General features: G+C 39.7%; 2 protein-coding genes across 5 annotated transcripts in view; one reads left to right on the top strand and one right to left on the bottom strand.

Moving 5' to 3' along the window:
• Nucleotides 1-20,847, bottom strand: part of GLUD1 (glutamate dehydrogenase 1) — a 225,577-nt gene extending 204,730 nt beyond the window's left edge. Inside the window, exons 1-6 of the mRNA XM_063638123.1 lie at nucleotides 20,244-20,847; nucleotides 18,917-18,989; nucleotides 17,586-17,765; nucleotides 16,139-16,276; nucleotides 15,913-16,050; nucleotides 15,394-15,474 (exon numbers count right to left, since the gene is read on the bottom strand). Coding sequence (XP_063494193.1) covers nucleotides 15,394-15,474; nucleotides 15,913-16,050; nucleotides 16,139-16,276; nucleotides 17,586-17,765; nucleotides 18,917-18,989; nucleotides 20,244-20,839 — 1,206 coding nt within the window. The 5' untranslated portion in view covers nucleotides 20,840-20,847. The remainder of the gene's footprint in view (nucleotides 1-15,393; nucleotides 15,475-15,912; nucleotides 16,051-16,138; nucleotides 16,277-17,585; nucleotides 17,766-18,916; nucleotides 18,990-20,243) is intronic.
• Nucleotides 1-25,378, top strand: part of LOC129480910 (arf-GAP with GTPase, ANK repeat and PH domain-containing protein 5) — a 273,520-nt gene that overhangs the window by 191,748 nt on the left and 56,394 nt on the right. For 3 of the 4 annotated variants that reach the window (XM_063638116.1, XM_063638117.1, XM_055275455.2), the window contains exons 1-2: nucleotides 23,176-23,315; nucleotides 24,584-24,663. The exons of the other annotated variant lie outside the window; for it this stretch is intronic. The gene's annotated coding sequence lies outside the window, so the exon portion shown is untranslated. Of the gene's footprint in view, nucleotides 1-23,175; nucleotides 23,316-24,583; nucleotides 24,664-25,378 lie in introns of those variants that run through there. 4 annotated transcript variants of the gene reach the window in all.

The following is a 25,378-nucleotide window of genomic DNA, read 5'->3' as shown; positions in this document are numbered from 1 at the left end:
ATGACCAGCCTTCCTCCCATCTCTTTTCCCTGGCCACCACATTTTCTTTCCTGGAGGAAACAGGTGTTATCTGATTGTTTCTCATCTTCACTGACACACACCCTGGCTGGCCTCTCTCAGCTCACTGTTGGCCTCATCTTCACCATACATTCCTCTGTTTGGAATCCAGTGTCATCGTATGTGGTTCTCTGCGTGGGAATTATTGTAGCCTGTCTTTAAAAAAAACTTCATTCTCATTTCCACACTGAGAATCACTGTCCGTTTATTAGTGTCAAAATGACAGGAAAGAGCACTCATGTTCTGTGTTGCGAACATGGGGAGTGTTAGGAAACTGGTCAAAGGAGATAAGGAGCGACTATGCAGAGCACAGCAGCAAAATCTTCTGAGACACACACGTCACTCCCTGCTGGGCAGTGTAATTTTGCATGATGGGAGGGTGTCGGGGAAGGGAAGAGGCCTTCAGCCAGACCGGTGCACACTGCGAACATTCACTGAAGCACATCCTGTTGGCACTTACGAAGCATTTGTCCCTTTCGAAGACATTTGGACTCAAGAAGGCAGAATCGCAGGAAAATGTAACAGGGGGCACACTGCAGGGGCAGGTGGCGGATTGCAAGTCTCAAGCCCAGGGTTCTCCCCTCCTTGCCCCAGTTGTGTGAGAAAGTCATTTCCTAACTCCCGTCCAATATCCTCATGAGTTCTCGGTTTTGTCCCAACTCTAAACCTGAATGGTCCAGCAAGCATTTCTATGAAATGCCTCCACAGTGGCCACTGGGAGGGGAGTGACCTCCACGCAGTGCCTGCCTGTCTGGGTGCTCCCAGGCCTTTTGTCCTCTGAGACAGAACTGCCTTCTTACACGCAGCCCTCTTCTGCTGCGCAACTCTACCTCGATCTTAGCTGAGCAGATCAACGGAGGGCAGCAATTCAAGCAAAATCATGGTAAACTTACCAAAACAAAACCAAACCAAACACACCGTAAACGCTTTGGAGATCTTTCTGAGGACTTGATCTTTTATCACGGGGCAAACTTAAATGATTTTCAATCACTAACTTCATCTAAGAGGGATGTTGAAGCAAAATATCATACTCAGATACTGAAGAAGAGCAGAATTATTGGTTGCTTCCTCCCTTGTCAAGTCAGTCAACCGATGCTTTCTCAAGATTCTCACACATGGCTTTGATACAGGATTTGAATGAGTCTTTTTCTGAGCCAGTGATACAAAAAATATACTGTGGAACATTGTCTTGTCTTAATTCTGCAATCGCATCTGTGCATGTTTGAAGTCCTAGACCCCAGGAGGAGAGACAATCAAATTAGCCAAAGGTAATTTGTGAAGACTGGCCATGGCAGGTGGTGGCTAAAAGTCCTCTGGCCCCTGCTCTCTGAGCATCCCCACAGAAAGTCCTGGGCCGCACTGACTGCTGAAAAAGAATATCTCAGGGCTTGGATCTCCTGTTCAGAGGACACATGCTCTTCCACCCAGTAGAGGAATGGCGGCTCCATGCTGTGTCCTGCAGAGCTCTCAGTCTCTGCACTTGAGGCCCTGGGCCTGAACAGACGTGAAGGCTCTTCGGTGTTATCACGTGGAGATAGATAACAGGAATCCTGCAAATGAGCAGAAAGGATGTGACGATTAAAGTTTCTTCTGAAGCTATTACAAACTCAAGTCAGTGAGTTGCTTCTCTACTAGTTTTTTATTGCCAGCTGGAATTCTGCACTGTGTTGCAGAGTCAGGGGTGGGGGAGCGTGGAATTGTTCCCTTACTATCTGCTGCTTTATCGACCGAAATTGATGAAGGCTACAACCAAAACATTTCTAGAAATCATTTGAAGGCGGTAGCAAAAACTCTGGGAATGGAGTCAGAAGAAAGTATATTTTGGAGTGTGTTTTCAGGTCTAAAATTCTTTGCCAGAAATATTCTTTAATAGAACCTCCAGACTGAGTAAGAAAACAGGGCATACTATTTTTTGAAAGGCATGAGCAGGAATGAAATAAATGCCGTCCAAAGGGAATGCAAGACATGCAATTCGAGGATACTTTGCTTTAGGATAAACCCTCCAAAGGTAAACCTTTCAGCAAGGGTGTTACCTAAGTGCATGGGCTGCAGGTTTGTATTACCGAAAATTAGGAGAGGTGATTGGGGACGCGCTGGTTTCTCAGAGGCACGGTCATGGAGTTTCCAATGAGGAGGCGTTGTCTGGCCCCAGGAAGCGCCCAGGTGCAACGTCCCTCCATTTCCCCATCTCCACCTGGGCCCTCCCAGGGCGGGGCTCCTGGCCTGCCCCGTGCGCCTGCGCGCGAGCCTTGAGGCGGGCGGGGTTCCAGCGCGAGGCCAGCGGTCCTCAACCGCTCCCAGCACGTGTTGTCGGCGGTTCATGGCAGGGAGACACGCAGCGCGAGAGCAAAGGGCGGTTACCCAACGGCCTTCGCTCTCATGGCGTCCTACTTGGTGTTACCTAAAGCCAAGGGCGATTAGAAGAAGGTAATCGCCTCCTGGTCATGCTCCCACTGGTCACCAGTGTCCGCGGGGCGACCCCACATTGTGGCCAGAGCAGGCCTATGGCTGTGCTTAAGGCGGGAGCGTTCATAGCTTTCCTAGCGGGGGCCCTGCGGGACGCCCAGGCCGCGCTCCTTTCCCTTGCTCACCTGGCACTGAAGTGAGGGGGGAGGTGTAACAATGCAGTTGGAACCCCAAAGTGTGTCTTGGCCGTGGCTTTCACATTCCAAACAATGCAAAAGTTTGAGGAAAACCTCAGCAGTTGAAACCGTGATGCAGTTCAGCAAAGAACTAGCTCCTGTCCTCGTAAAATCGGTGAAGTTCTCACGGACGACCTCATTGAGTAAGTTGTGAAGCTTGTTGACTTGATCAGAATGATCAGCCAGCATGCATGTTTTAATACTCTCATTTGCAATAATATGAGCAGCTGCAAAGTGGAAGAACAGGCCTTTAGTCATAGTTTGTTCACGGTAGCACAAGTTGGTTGTGGTTCCAAGAGTGTGGCCAAAGTCAAGAAAGGCTTCCATGAGAATCGCTTACTTATGTGGAATTTACAAATTAAAAGTAGTGGTATATTATTTGTAAATTGTAGGCTACATATGTATCTAAAATTTACTGCACACACGTGTGTATCTTGGGTGGTTGGGTTAGTGTGTACTTGAGAATGTCAGGAAGATTTATTTTGGATTTTGGAGGGTGTGAGATTTGTGGGGGTGGTTTTGTGTATGTGAAAATATGCTTATATGAATTCTTAGTTTGGAATTTGATATGTATTTAATTGGTGAGAATCTAATATGTATTCACATGTGTGGGTTGGTGGTGTCTGTGTGGAGATTGCAGATTAAAGAAGGTCATAACTGGGCCAGGCACGGTGGCTCACACCTATAATCCCAGCACTTTGGGCGGCTGAGGTGGGTGGATCACCTGAGGTCAGGAGTTTGAGACCAGCCTGGCCAACATGGTGAAACCCTGTCTCTACTAAAAATACAAAAATTAGCTGGGTGTGGTGGTGCATGCCTGTAGTCCCAGCTACTCGGGAGGCTGAGGCAGAAGAATCACTTGAACCCAAGAGGCGGAGGTTGCAATGAGCCCAGATCGTGCCACTGAACTCCAGCTTGGGCGACAGAGCGAGACTCCGTTCCCCGCCTCCTAAAAAAGAAGGTCATAACTGTTTTTGTGAGAGTGTGTAGGAGTGAGAGTTTATATTTGGAAGATATGAGATGTAAGATATGTATACCAGAAGAATTGGGGTTATATATTTGTGATTTGGGTTGTGAAGATGTATTTTCCATGTGTTTTCTCAGATGAATGTTGGGGATTTGTATTTGTCTAATGTTTGGCAGATTTGGAAGAATTATCTTGTGCACATGGGCAGTAACAGAGAAAGTGCTTGTGTCTATTTTTGTGGATGTACACTCTCTTTGGTTTACGTATTTGGGAAATGTAGGAAGACCATTTGTGTACTCAGGGCATGTTGCATGGTGATGCGTGTTTCTTTTCATGATTTTCAGGGGGTGTGTATAGCTATTTCAATGTGTGAGGGCAGATCCATGTCTATTGGGGGACTGGTAGGATGAATGTGTGCAGTTGTGAGGTGGAGTTTGTATGATTCTGTGTCTTGGAAGATGGAGGAGTTATTTCTCTGTGAGCATTTGGAAGTGTGATTACATATGTGCAGGTATTGTGGAATTGTATGTGTATTTGGGGATATGAGGTGGCATGTTTGCATATTTGTGGCGTGTTAGTTAATCGCGGGTATATTTAGGGCATGTAGAGAACTACATGAGTATTGAGTTTGTGTGTGTGTTCAAGGGCATGGCGGTTTAGATGAATGTTTTGTGGAGCTATGTGCTTGTATTTTTCAGTAAGTGGTTATTAGGGTTATATATTCTGGGAATTTAGTATGTCTGTGTCTGATAGAGAGATGGGGTTCTCTTTTTATACAGGAGAGTGAGAGAGTTGAATTTCTATGTATTAGAGGTATCTGATGTGGTTATTGGTTAGTACTTGGCAATGTGGGAGCTGGTTCATACTAGACTGGGATAATTTGGGATTGGGAAGTGTTTTTATGGGTATTTATAAATGATATGCTGGAGATATTTCCATGCATCTTGGATGTGTATACTGGTTTGTGTGTATATTTATCAGCAGATAGATGAATTATCTAAGTCTATTTATAGAATATGGGATTGTTAGTATTTAAAGTGTATTTCTTTGGAGAATGCTAGGATGTTCATACATGTGTTTGGGCATGTTTAGGGGATGAGGTGAGGAGGTTATATTCCGGAGATGTAGCATATTGATTGGATAGTGTTTCAGGGGATTTATACACTCAGAGATTGGGGATATTTGCGTGAGTGTGTATGTGCCCATAGGTATATGAAAGTTGTGTGCGTATATTAGAGTATTATTGGTGTTTTTGTGTTTTTTTTTGTATTGTATGGGTTTTATCTGGGAGGGTGGGGTGTGTATTCATGGGTAGTTTGTGAGTGTGTATATGAGGGGTTTTGGGTATATTAAGACTTAGTGGTCCTCTGTGTCTGTTGTGAAATGTAATACTCGCAGAATTTGGTGTTGCCACTTGTATGTGTGTTCCCAGAGTTTGTGAGGTGGACTTATATGTATTTGATAAAAATAGTTTGTGGTTTTGTGTGTATTTGAGTTTATGTGGTTTCTGTATTTTGTATTCTGGGAGATGTGGGAGGTTCAGTGCATGTATTTGGAAACAGAGAGGCTGTGTATGTTGTGTTTGCATTCAAGAATCATGGATTCCTATAGTTTAGAGCTGTGGGATTGTATGTGATTCTTTTCTGGGTGATGTATGACACAAGTGTCGTATACCTTGTGATTTTTTTTTTGAGCCTATGCCTATAGGATTCTCATTATGTACTGTTAACAAATCCACTGAAAAGGATTTTCTTAAAAAAACAACAAAAGAAAAAAATAGAAATTTGATTCCAGTGAGCTGTTTGCAAATCAAGGAGTCCCAGCCTTCAGTGCAAAACAAAGGTACACTCTGAAAGAACAAAGAGAGGTATTATCTTTTATAGAGAAAGTTCGTTCTCAGATTCCCAATCTGGTTCACTCTGCAAATGAGGGACACAAGCTTGTTTATTTCTGATTGGCTGATGAAAGTCACAGTCTATTTCTTAAGTCCATAGGACAAAATGGTACCCCTTGATTCAGGTGACATAAACAGGAACAGACAGCTGTGAAAGTCCCAAAGTGACACAAGTACGTGGTTTTTGCAGGAAGCAGGGTACATGTGTGAGACTTGCAGTCAGCAAATGGCTGCTTGGCTCCATTTTGAGTTTAGGCCCAGTCAGCCACTCATGATCCATCTGGAAGGATTAGCCCTTTCAAGGTTCACAGTATATATGGGTACTGTGTTCATTGTACATGTTTGTATTTGGGCACATATATATGTACATATACGGCTTCAGCAGTGATGTGAGCATTTGGGGCGGGTAGACTTTTGTCTGCAAATTTAAGTAATAATTGGGCAGGCCATCTGTGTATTTAGGGTACAGGTAGCAGTTGTGTTGCTGGTGGGCTGGTTCAGGTTCTTGCATTTGCTGCACAAAAGAAGTCTTACTTTGAGAGTGAGTCCAACGTAAAAGTAAGCAAGAGAGGTTATTGCAAAGCGAATGTACCCTCTGACAGCTGATCAGAGTGGGCTGCTCAAAGGTGAGACAGCATTGACTGATACTGGGGAAACCTCCTGTATGGAAGCCTTACATGACTGTTCATGAAGGGGTGGGAACGGGTGTCACTGTTAAGCACTCTCTGGGCTGTTCTCTGGATGCGCATGCACTATTGCTGCACATGCTAGTGCCTATATCAGGTGAATCATTAACATCTTCAATCTCTACCCAAGGGTGTGTTTTTCACTGTTATAATGAGCACTGGTCAACCCAGGGACACTAATCATTCTTATTAAGCATCCAACCTCTCTTAGGTTTAGTGCATCTTCTTTTGTTTCAAGATTGTTTTTATTGACAGGAAATACAAGTTCAAAATGCCAGAGATCTGTATTCTTTGTTGTTGACTGCCAGCAGCAAGTGTATCCTTTCTTTGATTTTCTTGTATCATATATGACTTTTAAAAGTATCCCCACCCTGCTTTTTGCTGCCCTTGACATGTGTACACAATATTTCATTTATTCAACAAACATTTATTAAATTCCTTTCTTTATAACAGGGACTTCATTAGGAGTTTAAGACATAAAAACACATTATCTTCTCTTATGGAGATCGCAATCTAGTGGAGGAGACACCCCAATGGATCTCTGTCAGTGGAAATAATAGCATCTCTATAGACTACAGAAGATGTCCCCAAATCCAAGCTGTGCCCTCCCAGGAAGATGAGTTCTGGGATGCTAATTTGAGGCTTTCTCCTTGCTAACATCATTCTTATCATACCATGTCAGTCTTCTGTATTTGCCCTGGGTTCTATGACTTTTTTCAGTCTTTGCTTCATGTCCTCTTGCAAAAATCCAAGTTTACCATTGCAGTCTTTGCACAGTTACATTGCTTTCTTTGGGAAACTAATCCTTCTCTCACCCATCAGAATTATTTTCAATTGTACAATCAGAATCACATTTGTGATAACATTCTCATCATTTAGAAGCCACATGACCCATTCTGATTCATAATTCTTGTGTTTGTTTTGTTGACCAAAAAAAAAAAAAAATCAGAAAACGCATACTCTCTCTTCCAACTGCCCTATTCCTTTCTATAATGTGTTCCTGTGTAATAATAGTAAGCGTCACCCTCAGATAAGTGGTACATTGGCATATAATGAGTGAACAGATGAGGAGAGTATGTTGGCAAGGAATTAGGAAGCAACTAACCACAAAATTGTTATCAAGAATGTACTATTTTTCCCGTCTCTACTAAAAATACAAAAAAAAATTAGCCGGGCGTGGTGGCGGGCGCCTGTAGTCCCAGCTACTCGGAGAGGCTGAGGCAGGAGAATGGCGTGAACCCCGGGAGGCAGAGCTTGCAGTGAGCCGAGATTGCGCCACTGCACTCCAGCCTGGGCGACAGAGGGAGACTCCGTCTCAAAAAAAAAAAAAAAAAAAAAAGATTGTACTATTTTTCCCAATGTGAAAAGAAAATATAAAGAGTGAAAAATAATTCATGATTTCTCATCAATGTCTTCAAGTATTGATCACCATTGGTCAAGGATCTAATAATCTAGTAATATGTTAAGATTTGCATTGACTTATTTTTATCCATTTAAACCTTGAGTAATATGACTTCGTCTTTTTTTCACATAACACATTTGCAGCTCAAGCTTCCAGACAAGTACATAGCCTTCTGTATCCTGTGGCCCTGGCTATGGCATCTGACATCTCTTTAATATGGAAGGGTCTATTATGCTATATTTGATGAAGAAAAAACCTCCACTAGAAGTCTTACCATCATCTTCTTTTATATGTCACAACAATTTAAGTTTCAGAGAAAAATGTAGCTTTTCATTCAGATAATAATAGCGTATAGCAATCTGGCTCCATCTACTTACTGTCTTCCAAATAACTAAAAGAGCTTTCATGAATATCATCTCATCTCAAAGATATGGAAGCATAGCTTTTAGGGTTACCATTTTTTTCTCTTGAAATGTTCCTTTAACATTCCTATTCTCATTGTTTCTAAACAGGCAACCGTCTTATCTACCACAACCAGAAATGACATAATATTTTGCTTTTATCTTTTTCCTTTCCAAACATGTTGTTATCCAATATCATCATCTTCCTTTTACAATAGTCCTCAGACTATATCATCATCACCATATTGTCAAAATCCTTTTACAAGAATAAATCTCCTTTAAAGAATCAGCTTTCAGCACTCTGCATTCTATATTTTTCCCATTAGCTATTTCAAGCTGTATAATCTTATAAAAGTCACTGAATGATATAAAACAATTTGCTTATTGTATGTTGACTACATAAGATAGTTTTCGATATTTTTTTAAAAAACATAATCAGGTTTGTTTTTTCATACTGCAGAAAAAACACAAAATCAAATTTATTTTATTTGGTTCAATCCCTCATGACAGCATATCCTTACTCTTAAATGTGTTAAGCATACATGTGATACCTGGGAAAGGGTAAATTTCTATCCACCTTCCTACCTTAACGGAACCTAGCTAAGGTGTGTAGGCTTCCATTTCTAAGTAAATTGTGGGTCAGTTGTCAAGTAACCCAGAAAAAGAAGTTACCTTCTGAGTCTAAAAGCTTATAACTTTTCCAAATCTCAATAGAATGTATTCTGTTTGTGAGCCGGCAAAGAATGGGTGAATGATGACAAAATAAGCTCCAAAAAGGAAGACACTAAGCAAGCAATCTGCTGTCATTAATGTGAGAGCTGTCAGGAATGTAGCTTATAATAACAGGAACAGATAGCGCTTTTTTCAAAGCCTGAACTTAAAGCTTCAACAGTAAGCAGGGAAATGACATTTACCTTGAGATGTAAATTGCAGCCAATGACACTGTTCATTTATGTAAGATGGGTCTATTTTGGTTTTCAGAAATACAAATTGAAACCCCGTGTTTTCTCTTAGAAAGGCTGACTGCATAGAAAGTAAAACTTAAGCCTATTCCTGACATGTCAGGAAAATGTAAAGGCCATTTCACTGCCTAAATATGAATATTAATACAGTGCAAAGGTAAGCCTGTTTAACAGGATTATTTCTAAGTTCCCTGAAAAAGGGCATTGCTTTAGGGGCAATGGAAAGTCTATAGGACAGGAAAGCCTTCCACACAGAAATAGGCAGACACTCCCCTCTTATCCCTGAACATTAGATAAACAGTTTCAGGATCACATACCCTAGGGGCAAGTGATGCATTTCATAAAAGAAAAACACTGAAAGAGAATCTGGGATGTCATTTTATTTTATTTTATTTCTCTTGGAACAAATAGATTATGGTTTCATCTTTTTCATACAAGCTCCTAGAGTAGACGATTCTTCAATCCCTGTGGTATCACTTGAAAGTAGTCACTGTCATTATCATAAAGAAGTTTGAAAGACCAACCCCTTAAACATAAATCCTTCTATCCATTTAGTACATTGACAAGAAACTTTCCTCAGTGGAAACTCAAAGCAGAGCTCAATCACCACACACTCTACATTTGGATTTGCTCCTTTAATACGCTGTCTAATACTCTCTTAGCTCCAATGATATTGGACAAAAGTTATTCCTTGTCTCTCTCACCCACTGGATGGGGCACTCTTTGATGGCAGATGGGGTGTCCTCCCAGTGCCTACATCAATATCTGGAACACAACAGACATTCAATAAAGCTCAAATTGTTGTGTTAAATGTGCTATGTTATGTACACTATATTTAATATAAATACTTTCAAGTATTTCAGATATCAAGAGAAGTTATTTCAAACTCTTTCTGGAATTCAGCAGCATGCTTTGCCAACAGGACCCAAATAAATGTTTTGTGATTATACTAATAATGTGAAATACAGTTGGTGAGTTGCTGTGCCGTTCTTTTCAACACCCGTCAAGTTGTCATGTTATATTCTGCACATACAACAGTCTTTGTGACTGACTAAAATACAGTCTATGATTGGGATAATTTTAAGGGGAATTAAGTGTACATACTATACAATACAAACTATACAGTACAAACCACAGTATTTTTGTGAACCAATCCCCATCTCCAATTATAAGCCCCAGATATCTTAGGATAAAAGTGATCAAGGCAACTTTATTTAACATTAAGAGAATGCAAATTTAGTAACAGCAGTAGTTAAAGAAATCCTTCTTTAAAGTAGTAAGAAAGCCTTCTTTAAAAAGCTTTTACTAATGTTAAAGTTGTCTCCAGAAAGTGTCTTCTGGCTTTAAAGACTGCAGCAATTCTCCCTTTATAGCTGATCAGACCACCTCCATCACCTGTCCCACTTTGGCTCTCTGAGTGGCTTGGACTCTTCTCACTCTTGCCTTAAGCATGAAACTCTCCCAGCTGTAGCTCTACCGTGCTCAAAATGGTTAGTTCATCCATTCAACTAATAGTTTTCGAGATTTTTTCTTGTATCAGACATATTTATAGACATTGAACAATGAATTAAAAAGACAGATTATTTTCTGTGGAGCTTACATATGGCAAAGACAGACAATAAATGCATCTGCAATAAATATACAGTATATTAGATGGTGACAAGTATTACGGAGGGAAAATACACAGGGTAATATAGGGTGACCATAAAAATTATTGTGTAAAATGGGAGACTTTTGAACATAAGAGAAAAAAGGAGTGTTTAACACCATACAATGGAGTTATAACATGGAGTAATAACACCTTGACAGTAAGCAAGAACCAGAACTGTCCCAGGTAAATATGAACATAATATAGTCACGGCAGATGAGGGAGATGAGAAAAGTATTGGAATGCAAGGAAATGCCTTAATTTCTGGGGCCTACAGACCTGAATAGTAGGTAGCCAGCCAACAGATATTGCACAGCAGGGTCTATTTAGAGGATATTGTCCATAGTAACTCATTTAATACTTATCACAACATTTTGAAGTAGGTGCTGGAAACATATGCAGAGACTTGGAAGCAGGGTTTTTCTAGGAATCCTCTCTTGCTTCCCGTGGTTCTCTTGCCTCCTCTGGATCCATTTCTCTATTAGCCTGAAGTGCTCATGCCATCCTTCCCTCTCAAGGAGGCCTCTTCATGTGACTCAATAAGGAACCATGCTTGGTATGTTAAATTAAAATAAATATGTTGAATTCTGACCATAATTATTGTGCTTGTGTATTGTGGGAGAATACCATTTTAATGGATCTTCCTTTGTGATTAAAGTCTTTGGAAGAAACCTCTGGTGCTTTGGCCACAAAACTATGTTTATATTTTCCCAATATCCCTCTGTATTGAGATTCTGCATTATACTCAATATTGTATACATAATTTTTTTCATATTTACATATTTTTTAAAAAGAAATATAGTGAGTTGCCAGATAGGTTTATTTACATAATCAAGTCTGTACCTTTTTCTAGAGCTATTTGCAAGCAGCAATGTTCCCTAGACTAGTTCTTCTAAATATAAATGATTTGGGAAAGTTATTTTCCTAAGTAGATAAGAATAAGAATATAATTTACTTATATGAGTCAGTGGATATTTGCTTATGTACTATAATTAAATCAATAAAAACACAATATGCCAATAATTAAATATTGAATTATTTATAGTATGTTTAAGTAATAAATATTTTGATAATATCCAGTGTTGCAATACTATTTTCACATGGGTACAGGAATATTCTGTTAGTGTCAGTATAACTAGTTATATTTATTTTAGAAAGCAATTTGATGATACTTTTCAGAGATAGAAAAAAGTAAAGAGTTTATAATCCTAGTATAAGCAGCTAAACACAGATAAATTATCCGGAGGAAAATAAACAAATGATAGCTAATTGTATTGGCATAAATAAGCAAAAGCTGCAACAAATTAAATGTTCCAAACAAAGAGATCAATTAATTCATTGAGTACATAAACTCTATGGTATATTATGGTATATTTTGTGAAAATAAAAAATGATATTTTAGAGGGCTATGTGCCATCAAAGAAAGGAAGCCTGACATGGAAATATTACATTTAAAAAGAAGAAAACACAAAGTTTTATTTGTTATATAAGTATCTTATGTAAACCATAAGAATTAGTGGAAATTGGAAGAAAACATGGCAAAATGAAAATGCAGTAGATTTATTAGAATCAGGGGCTTATGCATTATTCTAAATGAATTATTATTATTAGAAGATTGTGCAATGAATAGCTTTTTTAAAGAAGAAGTCATCGAGTACAAGACTTGTTCATGCGTTCTCAGGATCACCTGAAAGGTGATTTATGCTCCTTAATTTTCTAGGGGCCATGTAAATGCAACGATTCTCTTTATATTATACTTGGATTGGTATATGGTCTTGTTTTGTAGTTAACCACTTCAAACTTACACAGAATGAATTGGAGAAAGGGAACAAAATTGAGTAGAAAGATTCGTTATAGACCTTGGAAGAAATTTGTAACAAGTGTAGATGCTGATAAAGTGGTTTAATGAAAACATTTTTCAAGTAGAATTCTATGAATTGACATCCAGTCCTTTTGTGTATTTTGAGGGATGTCTGAAAAATCTGTTGGTGCCCTGATGAGAGATAGATCCATGACACTGAAATAAATGCCTGTGATAGTTCTTTACTGATAAAATTTTAAGGTTATTTGTGCCCTACAGCTCTGTTCTAAGTTAATCATACTGAAGCTATGATACCCTTTACTATAATTCTTCAAGTTGAAACTATATAAATATGTGTGTGTATAAAATTGCCAATTCTTTGCAATGAAAAGATTTTTTTATAAAAAGCAAGATTAACTAGAGAATTTAAGTAAGGAAGTTAATAAATTTTAAATGTATTATCTTTTTATAAAGACTATATTTTGTCATTCAATATGTAGAAAAAATCAACACTTTGGCTTTGATGTTGGAAAAATTCACTGTATGCATATATTCTTTTAAGAAATGCTGCCTTATTAATATTGTGCAGGAAGCTGAAAAGATACTCTTTGCATTTATTCAAAGGTAATAGATAAATAGATAAAGATAGATGTTAACCTGTGAGTAGAAAGTTTACTTCAAGATGTAAGTATGTATGTATGTAGGTGTTTTGAGAAAAATATATTGGATATGTTTATATGTAGATATTTATTATTTCTTTCAAAATGTTTGTTAAATTTTAACAAATTTCATAGGCCTTGTGATATAGCCTTTAGAGTGTCTTATTTTCCAAAGGTTACCAAAGTGTCAACTTCAGCAAAGCCTCAGCAAGATTGGTAATGATTAAGCACTCATCTGCTCCAGTCTTTGAGACTTTATGAAGGTAGGAGACAGAAGGAATGAACCGTTTCTATGTTGTTAAAGTCTTGAGTGAAACAGACAAGTCTAACTCAATCAGTTCTTATTCATCTGGCCATGAACCTAAAGAGAAGTTATCTAAGGGGACTTCTTCATTAAGATAATCTCAGTTATCTTGAAGCAAATCTCAGTTAATTTGAAGCGAATTTGTAATTAACGACTCTCTCCTTCTATTAAGAAACCTAATCTAGTCAAGCTTTGGTTCTGAAAAGATTATTAATACCATGTGTGCATTTGTTGCTGATCCCTTAATCAATGTTTTATATGTCCAGACTTGGGGTTGGAAAATTGGCAAGGTTGGGGGAATTGGTTAAATGAGTTCCATTTTTATGTTTTCATTTTTTGCATGCAGCCTTTTTTCAATAGTTAGTCGTAGTAGTTCAATCAGGACAATGTTACAATGCTTAGCACCCCATCATCTCAAAAACAATAATCACATGTTTAGCATTCCTACTAGAGTGAAGATCATCATGACAATAATCATGAGAATTAACTCCGTAGAAACTGGTTAGAGTGCCATTATATGCCACTGGATGTATGTGTATCAGGAAATGATTTAATACATGTATCACTGTGTTATAAGACATTTTGCTATACAATTAACAGCAATGTTTATGTACAATTTGAGAAAAATAAGTAGTAAGCAAGCACAATTAGAAGTTCAAAGTCAATCAATACTTTTGATGTAATAGGAATAACAGCTTTCCAATATGTTTAACATACGCACATAAGCTTTACTAACAAGAACATTTACTTAGTCTTTTCTATTAGGTTTTATTGCTACATTCATTGTAAAACAATAATAAAACCTTGTTGAGACTTTATGACCAAATAAAATGTACTGATAAATGAATCACCTAACAATAACGCATGATGGGTGATGGCAATCACATTTTAAGGATCTCAGCAAATATATCTGATCGATAAATAGACAGCTGTTTCCTAAACACTACGTTAGGTACAATGGCATCATAAAAGGTGTAACTATATTAAACACAATCTAACATATCGAGGGCATACTATAAAAATACATGTAATATCTCAAAGATTATGTTGTAAGTGACATATGATATTATAGATAATAAATTACAAAGGCGTTCATAATACTTGAGTAGTAAAACATGTTTAATAAGAAAGAATGTTTTGAGTTAGGCATTAGTGAATGATGAAAATTTGGAGAGGTAAAAGGGGGAAAAAAGGGCATGTAGTGGGGTGCAGTGACTCACACCTGTAATCCCAGCAGTTTGGGAGGCCAAAGAGGGCAGATTACCTGAGGTCAGGAGTTTGAGAACAGCCTGGCCAACATGGTGAAACACAGTCTCTACTAAAATTACAAAAATTAGCTGGGCGTGGTGGCGCATGCCTGTAATCCCAGTTACTCCAGAGGCTGAGTGGGGAGAATCACTTGAATTTGGGAGGTGGGGTTTGCAGTGAGCCTAGATGGCATCACTGCACTCCAGCCTGGGTGACAGTGCAAGACTGGGTCTCAAAAAAAAAAAAAAGGGGGGGGAGGGGGGCATTAAGGTGTACTATGGGCAAAGTCCACAGACAGTTGACAGACTGGGAGATTTTTGCAGTAGAAAACCCAAAAAAACCTGAGCATGTGTTCCTCATATTAGTTTTCTGAGTAAAGCCGGAAGGGGCACTTGAAATGCATAAGGTTAGGAATCATACAGAAAATCTTAGAGCTTAAGTTAGAATAGTGTTTCTAACACAGTACACATTTATATAACCAGACTCTTAGAAGGCTAAAGACATTCAGTAAAGAGCCTGAAATTGGAATAAATGTTTAGATCAAAGTGAAAAGTAACAGGCTTAGAATTAATCATGCTTCTACTATATTTTCTCAAAAGTGAAATAAAGATGAATTCACTAGAGCTTGGGAGACTAATAATTCCTCTCTTCCTCCAAATTCCTTGCAAAGGACAATTATGATTCTAAGTACATATAAAGCCTAATAAATACAGATGACTTACTGGAATAACCATAATGTTTCTCTCTAGGAAGATCTTGTCAGCTTCTGGAGTTGTTGGCCCATTGGCACCTTCAGCAACGATCTGCAAGAGAGTCAGGAACATAGAGAAATGCCAACAACACCATCAAATCCCCTCCACTGAGGGCAAGAGATGTGCATATATGAACAGGGGGCTGTGGGGAGAAGCACAGTTTCAGTTAAAATTAAATTAAGAGGTTATTTTGCTCTGCAAAGTGTATAAAACTACCTTTCACTTTTCTATTTATCTAGGTTTTTGTTTTGTTTTGTTTTTACAGAAGTGTCAGGCAGATGCGTTTGCTTTGGTAGTGGTTGCACAACTCTGTGCAGGTAGCTAAAAGCTGTTAAATTATTTACTTTAAATGGGGGAACTGTATGGTATGTGCAGTATGTGCCAATAAAGCTGCTAAAAAGAAAGAGAAAACTCAATCAGACTCTTCTATGACCCCCCTAACGTCATTCACATTGATAATGTTGGTTCCGGTTTCTATAATGTTGTCACCTTGGCTTTGACTCTGGGTGCGTCGGATTTGGTCAACTGCTTCTCACTGGCAGCTGGGATCAGTATGTCACAGTCGGCCTCCAAGATGCTTCCTTCATAGGGCTTTGCCTTAGGGAAGCCCAGAATGGACCCATGTTGCTGCCATTGATTGAAAATCACAATTAATAGCTGCACCAGAGTTTAAATGTTTATATTTAGTGTCTATGCCATAAAAATGTATTAATACCAATTTGAAGTCTTCCAGTTCCTTTGGGTTAATACCATCTGGATTCCATATACTCCCATCAGACTCACCAACAGCAATACATTTAGCACCAAAACTGTGTAAATTTCTCATAGAGTGTAGGCCCACATTACCAAATCCCTGTGAAGAACAATTATCCATGACACAAAAATTAAAGTCCTGGTATAGACAGCAAGAGTCATATTCTGACCAATGTAAATCCACATTCTGTTCATTTAGAAGCAATTCTCAAAATTCTTTTACCAAAAGAAACAATGTGCTAACTGGTTTCTCTTCAACAATAAAATTCTCTGTTTAAGAATGTGATGACCAGATATGGTGGCTCGCGCTTGTAATTCCAGCACTTTGGGAAGCTGAGGCAGGTGGATCACTTGAGGTCAGCAGTTCGAGACCAGCCATGGCCAACATGGTGAAACCCTGTTTCTACTGAAAATACAAAAATTAGTCAGGCATGGTGTCCCATGCCTGTAATCCCAGCTACTTGGGAGGATGAGGCAGGAGAATCGCTTGAACCTGGGAGGTGGAGGCTGCAGTAAGCCGAGATCACATCACTGCATGCCAGCCTGGGCAATGGAGTGAGACTCCATCTCAATCAATCAATCAATCAATAAACAGACAAATGGCAGTGGTGTTAAGTACACCACCAGGTCCTAAGTCCTTGATGATCAGATGTCCTATGTTGTAAAAAGGGATGTCACTAATTTGGAAGAATACAACTTTTTTCTGGAGATTGAGTCTCACTCTGTTGCCGAGGCTGGAGTGCAATGGCACAATCTTGGCTCACTGCAGCCTCCGCCTCCCGGGTTCAAGTGATTCTCCTGCCTTAGCCTCCCGAGTAAGTTGGGATTACAGGTGCCGCCATCATGCCGGGCTAATTTTTCTACTTTTAGTAGAGATGGCGTTTCACCATGTTGGCCAGGCTGGTCTCGAACTCCAGGCCTCAAGTGATCCACCCGCCTTGACCTACCAAAATGCTGGGATTACAAGCCTGAGACACCATGCCCAGCTACAACTTCTGTTTTAAAGTTATTTCAACTTAATTAAGATTCTCCTAAGTAAAATACATGTTAACACATCAAACAAATTTGGGTCAATGTGTAAACCTTTCTATATACTTACAAAACTTAGAAAATTATGTTAAGAGACTTGCCCTTCTAGCTACAATTTCAAGTTTTAATACTGACCAATATTTTGGTTGAATTTGGTGATAGTTGGTAATAGTTTCACATGTACTTGAGAGATGCTTAAATCAGTTCTAGTGACATGAATCATACCAAGGTTCAAAAAAGAAAAGATCTATTATTCTGAAAACCACCACTCTAAAATTTAAGAGATTTAAGATAACTGAATTTCAAAATTACAATTCTAAAAACATTAAAAAATTTAATGTCTATCAGTTATTAAGGAAACTTTTTTTTTTTTTTTTTACCTGAATGACAAATGTTTTATCTCCAAACCCTGGTGTCATTCCTAAAATGCTCATGTAAGAAGCTTCATTGATGAAGTTTTCAATCCCATGGAAGACACCACAGCTAGTAGCAGAGATGCGTCCATGGATGCCCCCTTGGCCGATGGGTTTACCAGTAACACAGGCGTGTGCATTAATGTCCTGTAAGAGGGGGTAATTGAAAGAATGAAATGTCAACTCCAATTTCTCTGTTGAACAAATATAATGAATTAAAGTCAAAGCACATTCTCATTTAATGCTAATTAGGAGTGTGTGTGTATGAATGTATTTAAGGTACACTTTCACCAATAGAGACGAGACTCACTTTTTCAGCTTTCTGTTCCTAGAAAATACAATAAAGTGGACTATATTTTCTTTTTTCTTTTTTGAGACGGAGTTTCGCTCTTGTTGCCCACGCTGGATTGCAATGGCGCGATCTCGGCTCACCGCAACATCCGCCTCCCGGGTTCAAGCGATTCTCCTGCCTCAGCCTCCCGAGTAGCTGGGATTGCAGGCATGTGCCACCACGCCTGGCTAATTTTGTAGTTTCAGTATGGACAGGGTTTCTCCATGTTGCTCAGGCTGGTGTCGAACTCCCAACCTCAGGTGATCCACCCACCTCGGCCTCCCAAAGTGCTGGGATTACAGGCATGAGCTACCACGCCCAGCAAATTAGACTATATTTTCTGACGGAAAAAACAGAGTGTAGGGATTGAACATCAAGTAAGTACAAATAACATCACAAAAGTGGAGCTAGCTCAGCCTAAAGCTATCATTCCTTCAACAAGTATTTAAGCACTACTAAATCAAGGTACATACGCATCCCATTACGAGTGTCTTAAAATCTACTATAAGACTTGAATATGTCACCAAAACAGAGCCTGAGACATGAAGAGGCTTTACAATTTTCTTGGATGGGAAGACTCAATGTTGTATTGTGCCACTTTTTAGAAAGGAAGTTTTTAATATAACTTGATACTTAATATAACATGATATTCAAGTTCATCTAAGAGTAGACTAACAAAAGTATTTAATGAAGTATTTTAAAAATGGTATATTTGGTTGAGAGTCCTGTGCTTCTCTGTGAGCAGAGTATCTTTGGTAGCAGTGGTTAGGTCTGCAAAGTGGAGATGGGGGTTAGCAGTCTTCACCACCCATCTTTCTGTCCTCTTTCAACTGAAGATGTGCATATATTCTTGTTCAGAAACAGGTGTAATTAGAAAAAAAGAAGAATGGGCCTCAGGAGGGCTTCCCTTCCAAGACATCAACTGTACTATAAACACGGCCACGAGAACACTGCAGAGTAAACTCACCGGTAGAGCAGGAGTAACTAGAGACAGTCTTATTTTGAATAGACACCGCCGGAAACGGAAATTCACAGTGGCGCTGACTCGCCGTAGGGAAACAAAAAGGCAGAAAAAAAGAGACTGGCAAAATTTTCATTTCAATATAAAATGAAAATCTATATAAAATTTTAAGTCAGTGGCAAAAGTATGAAATATTCAATAAACTTGTTGAAGCAATTTGCTATCCATGTAAACAAAATAAAATGCCTTACTTTACACCAAACCCCTAACTCCCAACATATCCCTAACGTTCCAGCTGGCTGAATTAAAAAGTGATCTGTTCTTTATCTGTATTGTTTAAATATTTTTACAGACAGAACTTAGAATTATATTATTTGTATAAGTATCAAGAAAAAGGATGAACGCAAGGAAGAAAAACGGTCTAGTAAAGGTGATTTAAAGAATTAGTTTTCCCACAGTTTGCTTTCATGAATAATTAACACTTATGAATACAGAAATGCAAACCGAGTGCCAAAGGCTTTTAAACAGTGAGAATTCAAATGCTGGAGCTGAAGGAAATACTGTCTGGGGTCAGGCCTGGCGCCAACTGCCAGGCTCCCCAGCATACGTAACGGTCCTGAAAGCAGAGAGAAGAATACATTCTCCCACCAACACTGCACTTCTAGGTGGGGCTAGGACAAAGAGGGCGGCACGTTCCAGCTGACATCTAGAAATGAGTAACAAAAACAATTGCGTCCCACCCTTAGGCCTTGATTTGAGATTTGTTATCACTTAAAGGAAAATTGCGCACCAGTATAGTTCAAGGGGCTGTGCTTCACAAGACTTTCTCTTGCTGTTAGCACTGAGAATGAGCTACAAATAACATAATGCCCACTGATTTGCACTATTCAATGTAGTGTCTTGCTTAAAAAGAACAAGAGACCAGCTGGGCAGGGTGACTCACGCCTGTAATCCCAGCGCTTTGGGAGGCCGAGGCGGGTGGATCACCTGAGACCAGCCTGGCCAACATGGTGAAACTCCATCTCTACTAAAAATACAAAAAAATTAGCCAGGATAATGGCAGGCGCCTGTATTCCCAGCTACTTGGGAGTCTGAGGCAGGAGAATCTCTTGAACTCGGGAGGCAGAGGTTGTGGTGAGCCGAAATTGCGCCACTGCACTCCAGCCTGGGTGACCGAGTGAGACTCCGTCTCAAAAAAAAAAAAAAAGAGACCACACCCAGAGCTCATTGCCAAATGAGTCTGGTTCTGGCTTTTTGCACCGCACCAAGTAACCCGCGCCAGGCCGCACAGCTGCCCTAGCTTTCCGCGAAGACTCGGGCGAGCTTGGTGTACCGGGTTCGGGAGTCCCACCGCGAGAGTTGAGACAACGGATTCCGAGGGCGGGTGTGGCGCGGAATCGGGAGGGACGCCGACGCGGTGGAACGCACGGCGCACAGACGCCGGCGCCCACTCTGAGCTTTCCCCTGAAAGTTCTCCAGGCGGCGGTCTCTTTTTTCTGCCTTTTTGTTTCCCTCTGGCGAGTCGGCGCCACTGTGAATTTCCGTTTCCGGCGGTGTCCAAGCGGACCTGAGAACTCGCAGTTGTGAGCAGGTTCGGTGGTGCAGCGGGCTGGGGTAGGCGGCGGTGGGGTCCCTGGCTGTGGGGCACTGGGAAGATCGTGAGTCGTGCGAGTGGGAAGGTCCTCCCCCGGTCCTCTGGTTCATCTTTGCTCCCGAGGAGCAGCATATTTCGCATCTGCCTGAGGTGTGCCCGGGGGTCGTTGGGAGAGTGACGGGATGAATCCCTGCAGAGAGCCCGGACGGGGAGGGAAGGTGTCGGGGAGACGTCGTTTCCTGGCGACGTGGTCCCGGCCGGCGACTTAGACCTGAGCCGAATCTGTTGACCTTTAATTCTGCCTTTCCCACCAAGAGCAAAAGGAAGAGAAACATTAGTACAAGTTCGGAGCTAAAATATAGTAGAGAAGCAACATAATCTCTGAAATCACACAGCTACTCAGTTTCAAAGCGTTCCTAGTGCCCAGCTCTCCTAACTCCCGGCCGGTGTTCCTTGTCATTATGGTGATATATAAAGACTTTCTGTTTCCGCTCCTGTGTGTGTCTGTGGGAAGCCTCTGACTCACCTCTGTGCTCCGGTAGCACCCTGTGCAGCCTTGCAATGTAGCCCTTATTGCATGGCACGAAAGATACTAGTTTGGATTCTCTGCAAGTGAGATCATAGGTATATCCATTTACTGGCACAGTGGCTAGCACATCATAGACAGACACAAACATTTATTAAACGGAATTAATACAAGACCTTAATTGAATGAAATGGCACCCTGCGCCGCTTTTTTTCAATCAAGCTGTCAGATTTTATGCAGCACGATATCCTAAAAAGACTCACTAATTCAGTGATTACCAGTTTATTGGCACAGATTCCCAGGTACCTCAGAAATCACTGGAAGGCTCTCTGTAAGTCCATGGGGTCTCCAGGCATCATTTAGAACCAGTCGTATCTCACACGTACAGATATTGCTATTTTTCAAATGTATGTAGATGAGTTGTAATTTAGGAGTTTTACAGAGTCAACAGGTACTAAAAGTAATACTGCGATTCTATTGGAAGTTCATAAAAGCGTTTCAAATTTTTTATTACAATTTTTTAGTTTAAGTTAGGAAACCACTTCATTAGTCCCATTGATATCTAGGTCTGAGCTGTCCAGTATGGTAGCCACATGTGACTATTTAGAGTTAGAAGGAAATTAATTAAAAATTCATTTTTTCAGTTCCTCTAAGTACATTTTAAGTGACCACATGTGGCTAAAGGCTAAATGGCCGAAAAGTACAGATATAGAATATTTCCATCCTTGCAGAAGTAGATACTGGTGATGTTGACACTTAAGATGAATAAAAAGTAACTTAACCATAAAATGTACCCTTAGCAGAGGTAACTCATCTAATTTATAGCATAACAGAGAGAAATGAAATTGGGAATGGTTAAGCAGTTTCTACCCTTGTTCAGTGAGCAAATATATCACCATCTCTTCATAAATAAATGAAATTTAATGTTTTTCCCTGGGTATTGCCTGGATTGTAAAATGCTTCTCCCATCTCCTTACCCCAACCTTCTTCCTTGTAGGTTAGAGTTACTCGTTATTGGTAAATAGCCAACTATGGAGACTAAGGACCAGAAGAAACACAGAAAGAAAAACAGTGGACCCAAAGGTGAAAAGAAAAAGAGGTGGCATCTGCAGGATCTTCAGCTAGGAGGTGAAGAAGATGCCCGGAAGAGAAATCCCAACGCTTTTGCAATTCAGTCTGCTGTGTGGATGGCTCGATCCTTTCACAGGTATGTTTAGCTACAGTCTGATGCTTCTTCCGTTGATTCTTTTTAAATAGTAGGAGCCTCTCACAGGTGACATTTGGATTCACAAGTCTAGTCCAGCTCCAAAGGACATGGAGATGCATGCTGTGTGGCTTTTACCAAAACGTGAGAAGCTTTACCATAGAATCTGCCTTGCCTCCAGCATCTGCACACTGGTTGGTGTTTCTTGCCCAAGATACAAGAATTTATAGAATTTGTTTATTCCTAAACTTTAAACTGTTTCTATGGTGATAAGTGTGCTTTTTCCCTCTGGATATGTTTTACGAGGTTGTAATATAAAATACAAAAATTACAATATTTAATACTAACATAGCTTTATTTAGTGAGTCCTTATGATATTCTTAGCAGTGTACTTTAAACATTATTCAACTAAATGCTTCCAGCAGCCTTACCAGAGTAGGAATCATTCTTGCCCTTTTTTATGGACAAGAAAACAGGTCAAGAAAACGGGTTCCCTCCAATCATATAACCAGTAAGTAGGAGAGCCAAATTTAACTCCAGAGCCTCTGCTCTTATCCATTATGATGCACTGCCTCGGTATTTACCTTTTGGTTTTTAAAAAACTATTAAAATCACCCATAAAACAGTCAGATTTAAAGAGTGTTTAATTTTCAACTCTCTATACTATTGAAGTCATCTTGTTACATCTTTATTGAATAGCAGTTATTTGGATGGGGGCCAGAAGTTAATAATTGACAAGTTAATTATATTTATATATTGTCTGTTGTACTCTCTATAAAATATACTAAAGTACTCACATCTGTAAGTATACTAAAAAAGTCTACTTATAAGATTGATACCTTTTACTCTATTTTGAAAGTGTGTTTCCTTTTTTTTTTTTTAATGAATAGAACTCAGGATTTGAAGACCAAAAAAGCATCATATTCCCGTGGTTGATCGAACTCCACTAGAGCCCCCACCAATAGTGGTAGTGGTGACGGGGCCTCCAAAGTTGGAAAGAGCACTTTGATATAATGCCTCATTCGGAACTTCACCTGGCAGAAGTTGACCGAGATCAGAGGCCCTGTGACAATCGTGTCAGGTAGGAGATGCCGCTGCAGACACAGAGTTGGCGTGGCTGTTGTCATCTGAGGGACATGCGTATGTTTGTTGTTTTCTCGAGTGGAACATGTTAAATATTGTCATATCATGTTACTTCTGTTATACTTTCACTAAGTTAGCTTTAATTTCAGAAAAGGGTAAGTTCCCAGAGATGAGGATGTGATACATATCTTATCCTGAGTGCTCTATGGCTTTGCCAAGCATGTTCCTTGGAAGGGCCTAGCAGGCCTGGTCACTGTGAACACATCATTTAACAGACAGCACGTACCTCCTATGTGCCAGGTGCACGTGCTTGCCCTTATGAAGCCACATGCTGGTGGAGGTGCGCGTTTTCTCTTTTTCCTAGGAGAATTTGTCTACTTTGGGAGATGGTGACCTTTCCAAGTTTGAGGGAAGATGAAACAAAGTTCCAGTGGTAGAATGGCAATGTATACTCTGAAATCTCTTGCTATTGCAATAATATAGTTGGATTGAGGTTTTTCTTTATATTTGGAGCATCCATATTTTCTTTTCCTTTTGTTGAGACAGAGTCTTACTCTGTGGCACAGGCTGGAATGCAGGGGTGTGATTACTGCTCACTGCAGCCTCAACCTCTCAGGCTCAAGCAATCCTCCTACCTTAGCCTCCTGAGTAATGTATGCCACCATGCCTGGCTAATTTTTCTCTTTTTCTTTCTTTCTTTTTTGGTTTTGTAGAGATGGGATTTCCCCATGTGGCCCAGGCTGGTCTCAAAACTCCTGAGCTCAAGGGATCCACCTAACGGCCTCCCAAGGTGCTGGGACTACAGGTGTGAGCCACTGTGCCCAGCCCATATTTTCTTGACCGTTTTCTTACTACCTTAATTTAGACATAATTATCGTTATGAATATTCTGTTGCATTATGTTTGAGGATGTTTTTAGCGATAGTGGGAACATGGGAAGTTTTGATAGAGGCAAAGACATTGGCCTGCAGCTGAACAGCAGGATCATGGTTATCATGGAGCCTGTGCAGTCAGAATTTTCCCTGTTTGAGCACTTGTATTCATCTGGGTAGACTTTTGATATTATTTAAATTTAGAACACAGCAAGAAAAACAGGATGGAATTTATTTTATTTTACCAGTTTTTGCCTATAAAAATGAACTTCTGGTACACTCCGTAAATGTATATGGTGTTTTACTGGATGCAATTAAAAAATGAAAATTAGAGTTGATGGTTAGAGTTTTTTCAGGGTCTTTTTAAAGTAAAATTTTCATCTTTTCACTTATAGGTAAAAAGCGCAGACTCACCATTATTGAATGTGGATGTGACGTTAACATGATGATTGATCTGGCTAAAGTAGCAGATCTGGTAAGTCAGCAGGGGCAGCCTGGGCTGCTGGTGGAGACTTACAGCATTGTGATAGGTTATTTACCCCGTGATGAAGGGAAGAGAGTTTTATGATTATTAAAGAAATCATGGTCTTCATCAGAGATACAGTAGATGTGACTGAATTGATGATGATAATAATAATAGTAATAAATGTTGTTATATTAATAATACAAATGGAATGTGCACAATGAAATGTATTCCAAAATCTAAAAGCAAATCACAGGATGGAGAAAACCTTTAATGAACACAGCTAATAAGAGCTCATTAACATGCATACATATATACGTACAAATATTTCATAGTAAGTACCATTTCTTCTTGGACCCTTCCTGGCACTGTGCTAACTGCTTTCTGCAAATTTAGCTTACATAAGCCCTTGATACACCCTTGAGGTGAGTAGGTATTATCTGTAGTTTACATAAGATGAAATAGAGCCCCCCAGCAGTTAAGTAACTTGTGTGAAGATGGGACCCTTGTTCCTGATGGTCCTAGAACCTTCATCCTTAATGATAATGCTAAAGTAAGTACATGAATTGCCTGAAGAAGTGGTCAGAATTTATCAATAGAAAATGTAGCAGTACTCAGTGTGTGGAAAATGTACACACTCTTGCATTTATGGAAATGATAACGTTCACTATTTCTGATATTCTATTAACTATCTTTTAAATTAGCAAAAACAAAATACAAAAAAAAA

This window comes from Symphalangus syndactylus, chromosome 4 (genome assembly GCF_028878055.3).
Source record: "Symphalangus syndactylus isolate Jambi chromosome 4, NHGRI_mSymSyn1-v2.1_pri, whole genome shotgun sequence".
In the NCBI taxonomy this organism is placed as follows: Eukaryota; Metazoa; Chordata; class Mammalia; order Primates; family Hylobatidae; genus Symphalangus; species Symphalangus syndactylus.
Note: the sequence above shows the minus strand (reverse complement) of the source record. Positions and strands in the feature narration are given on the sequence as shown.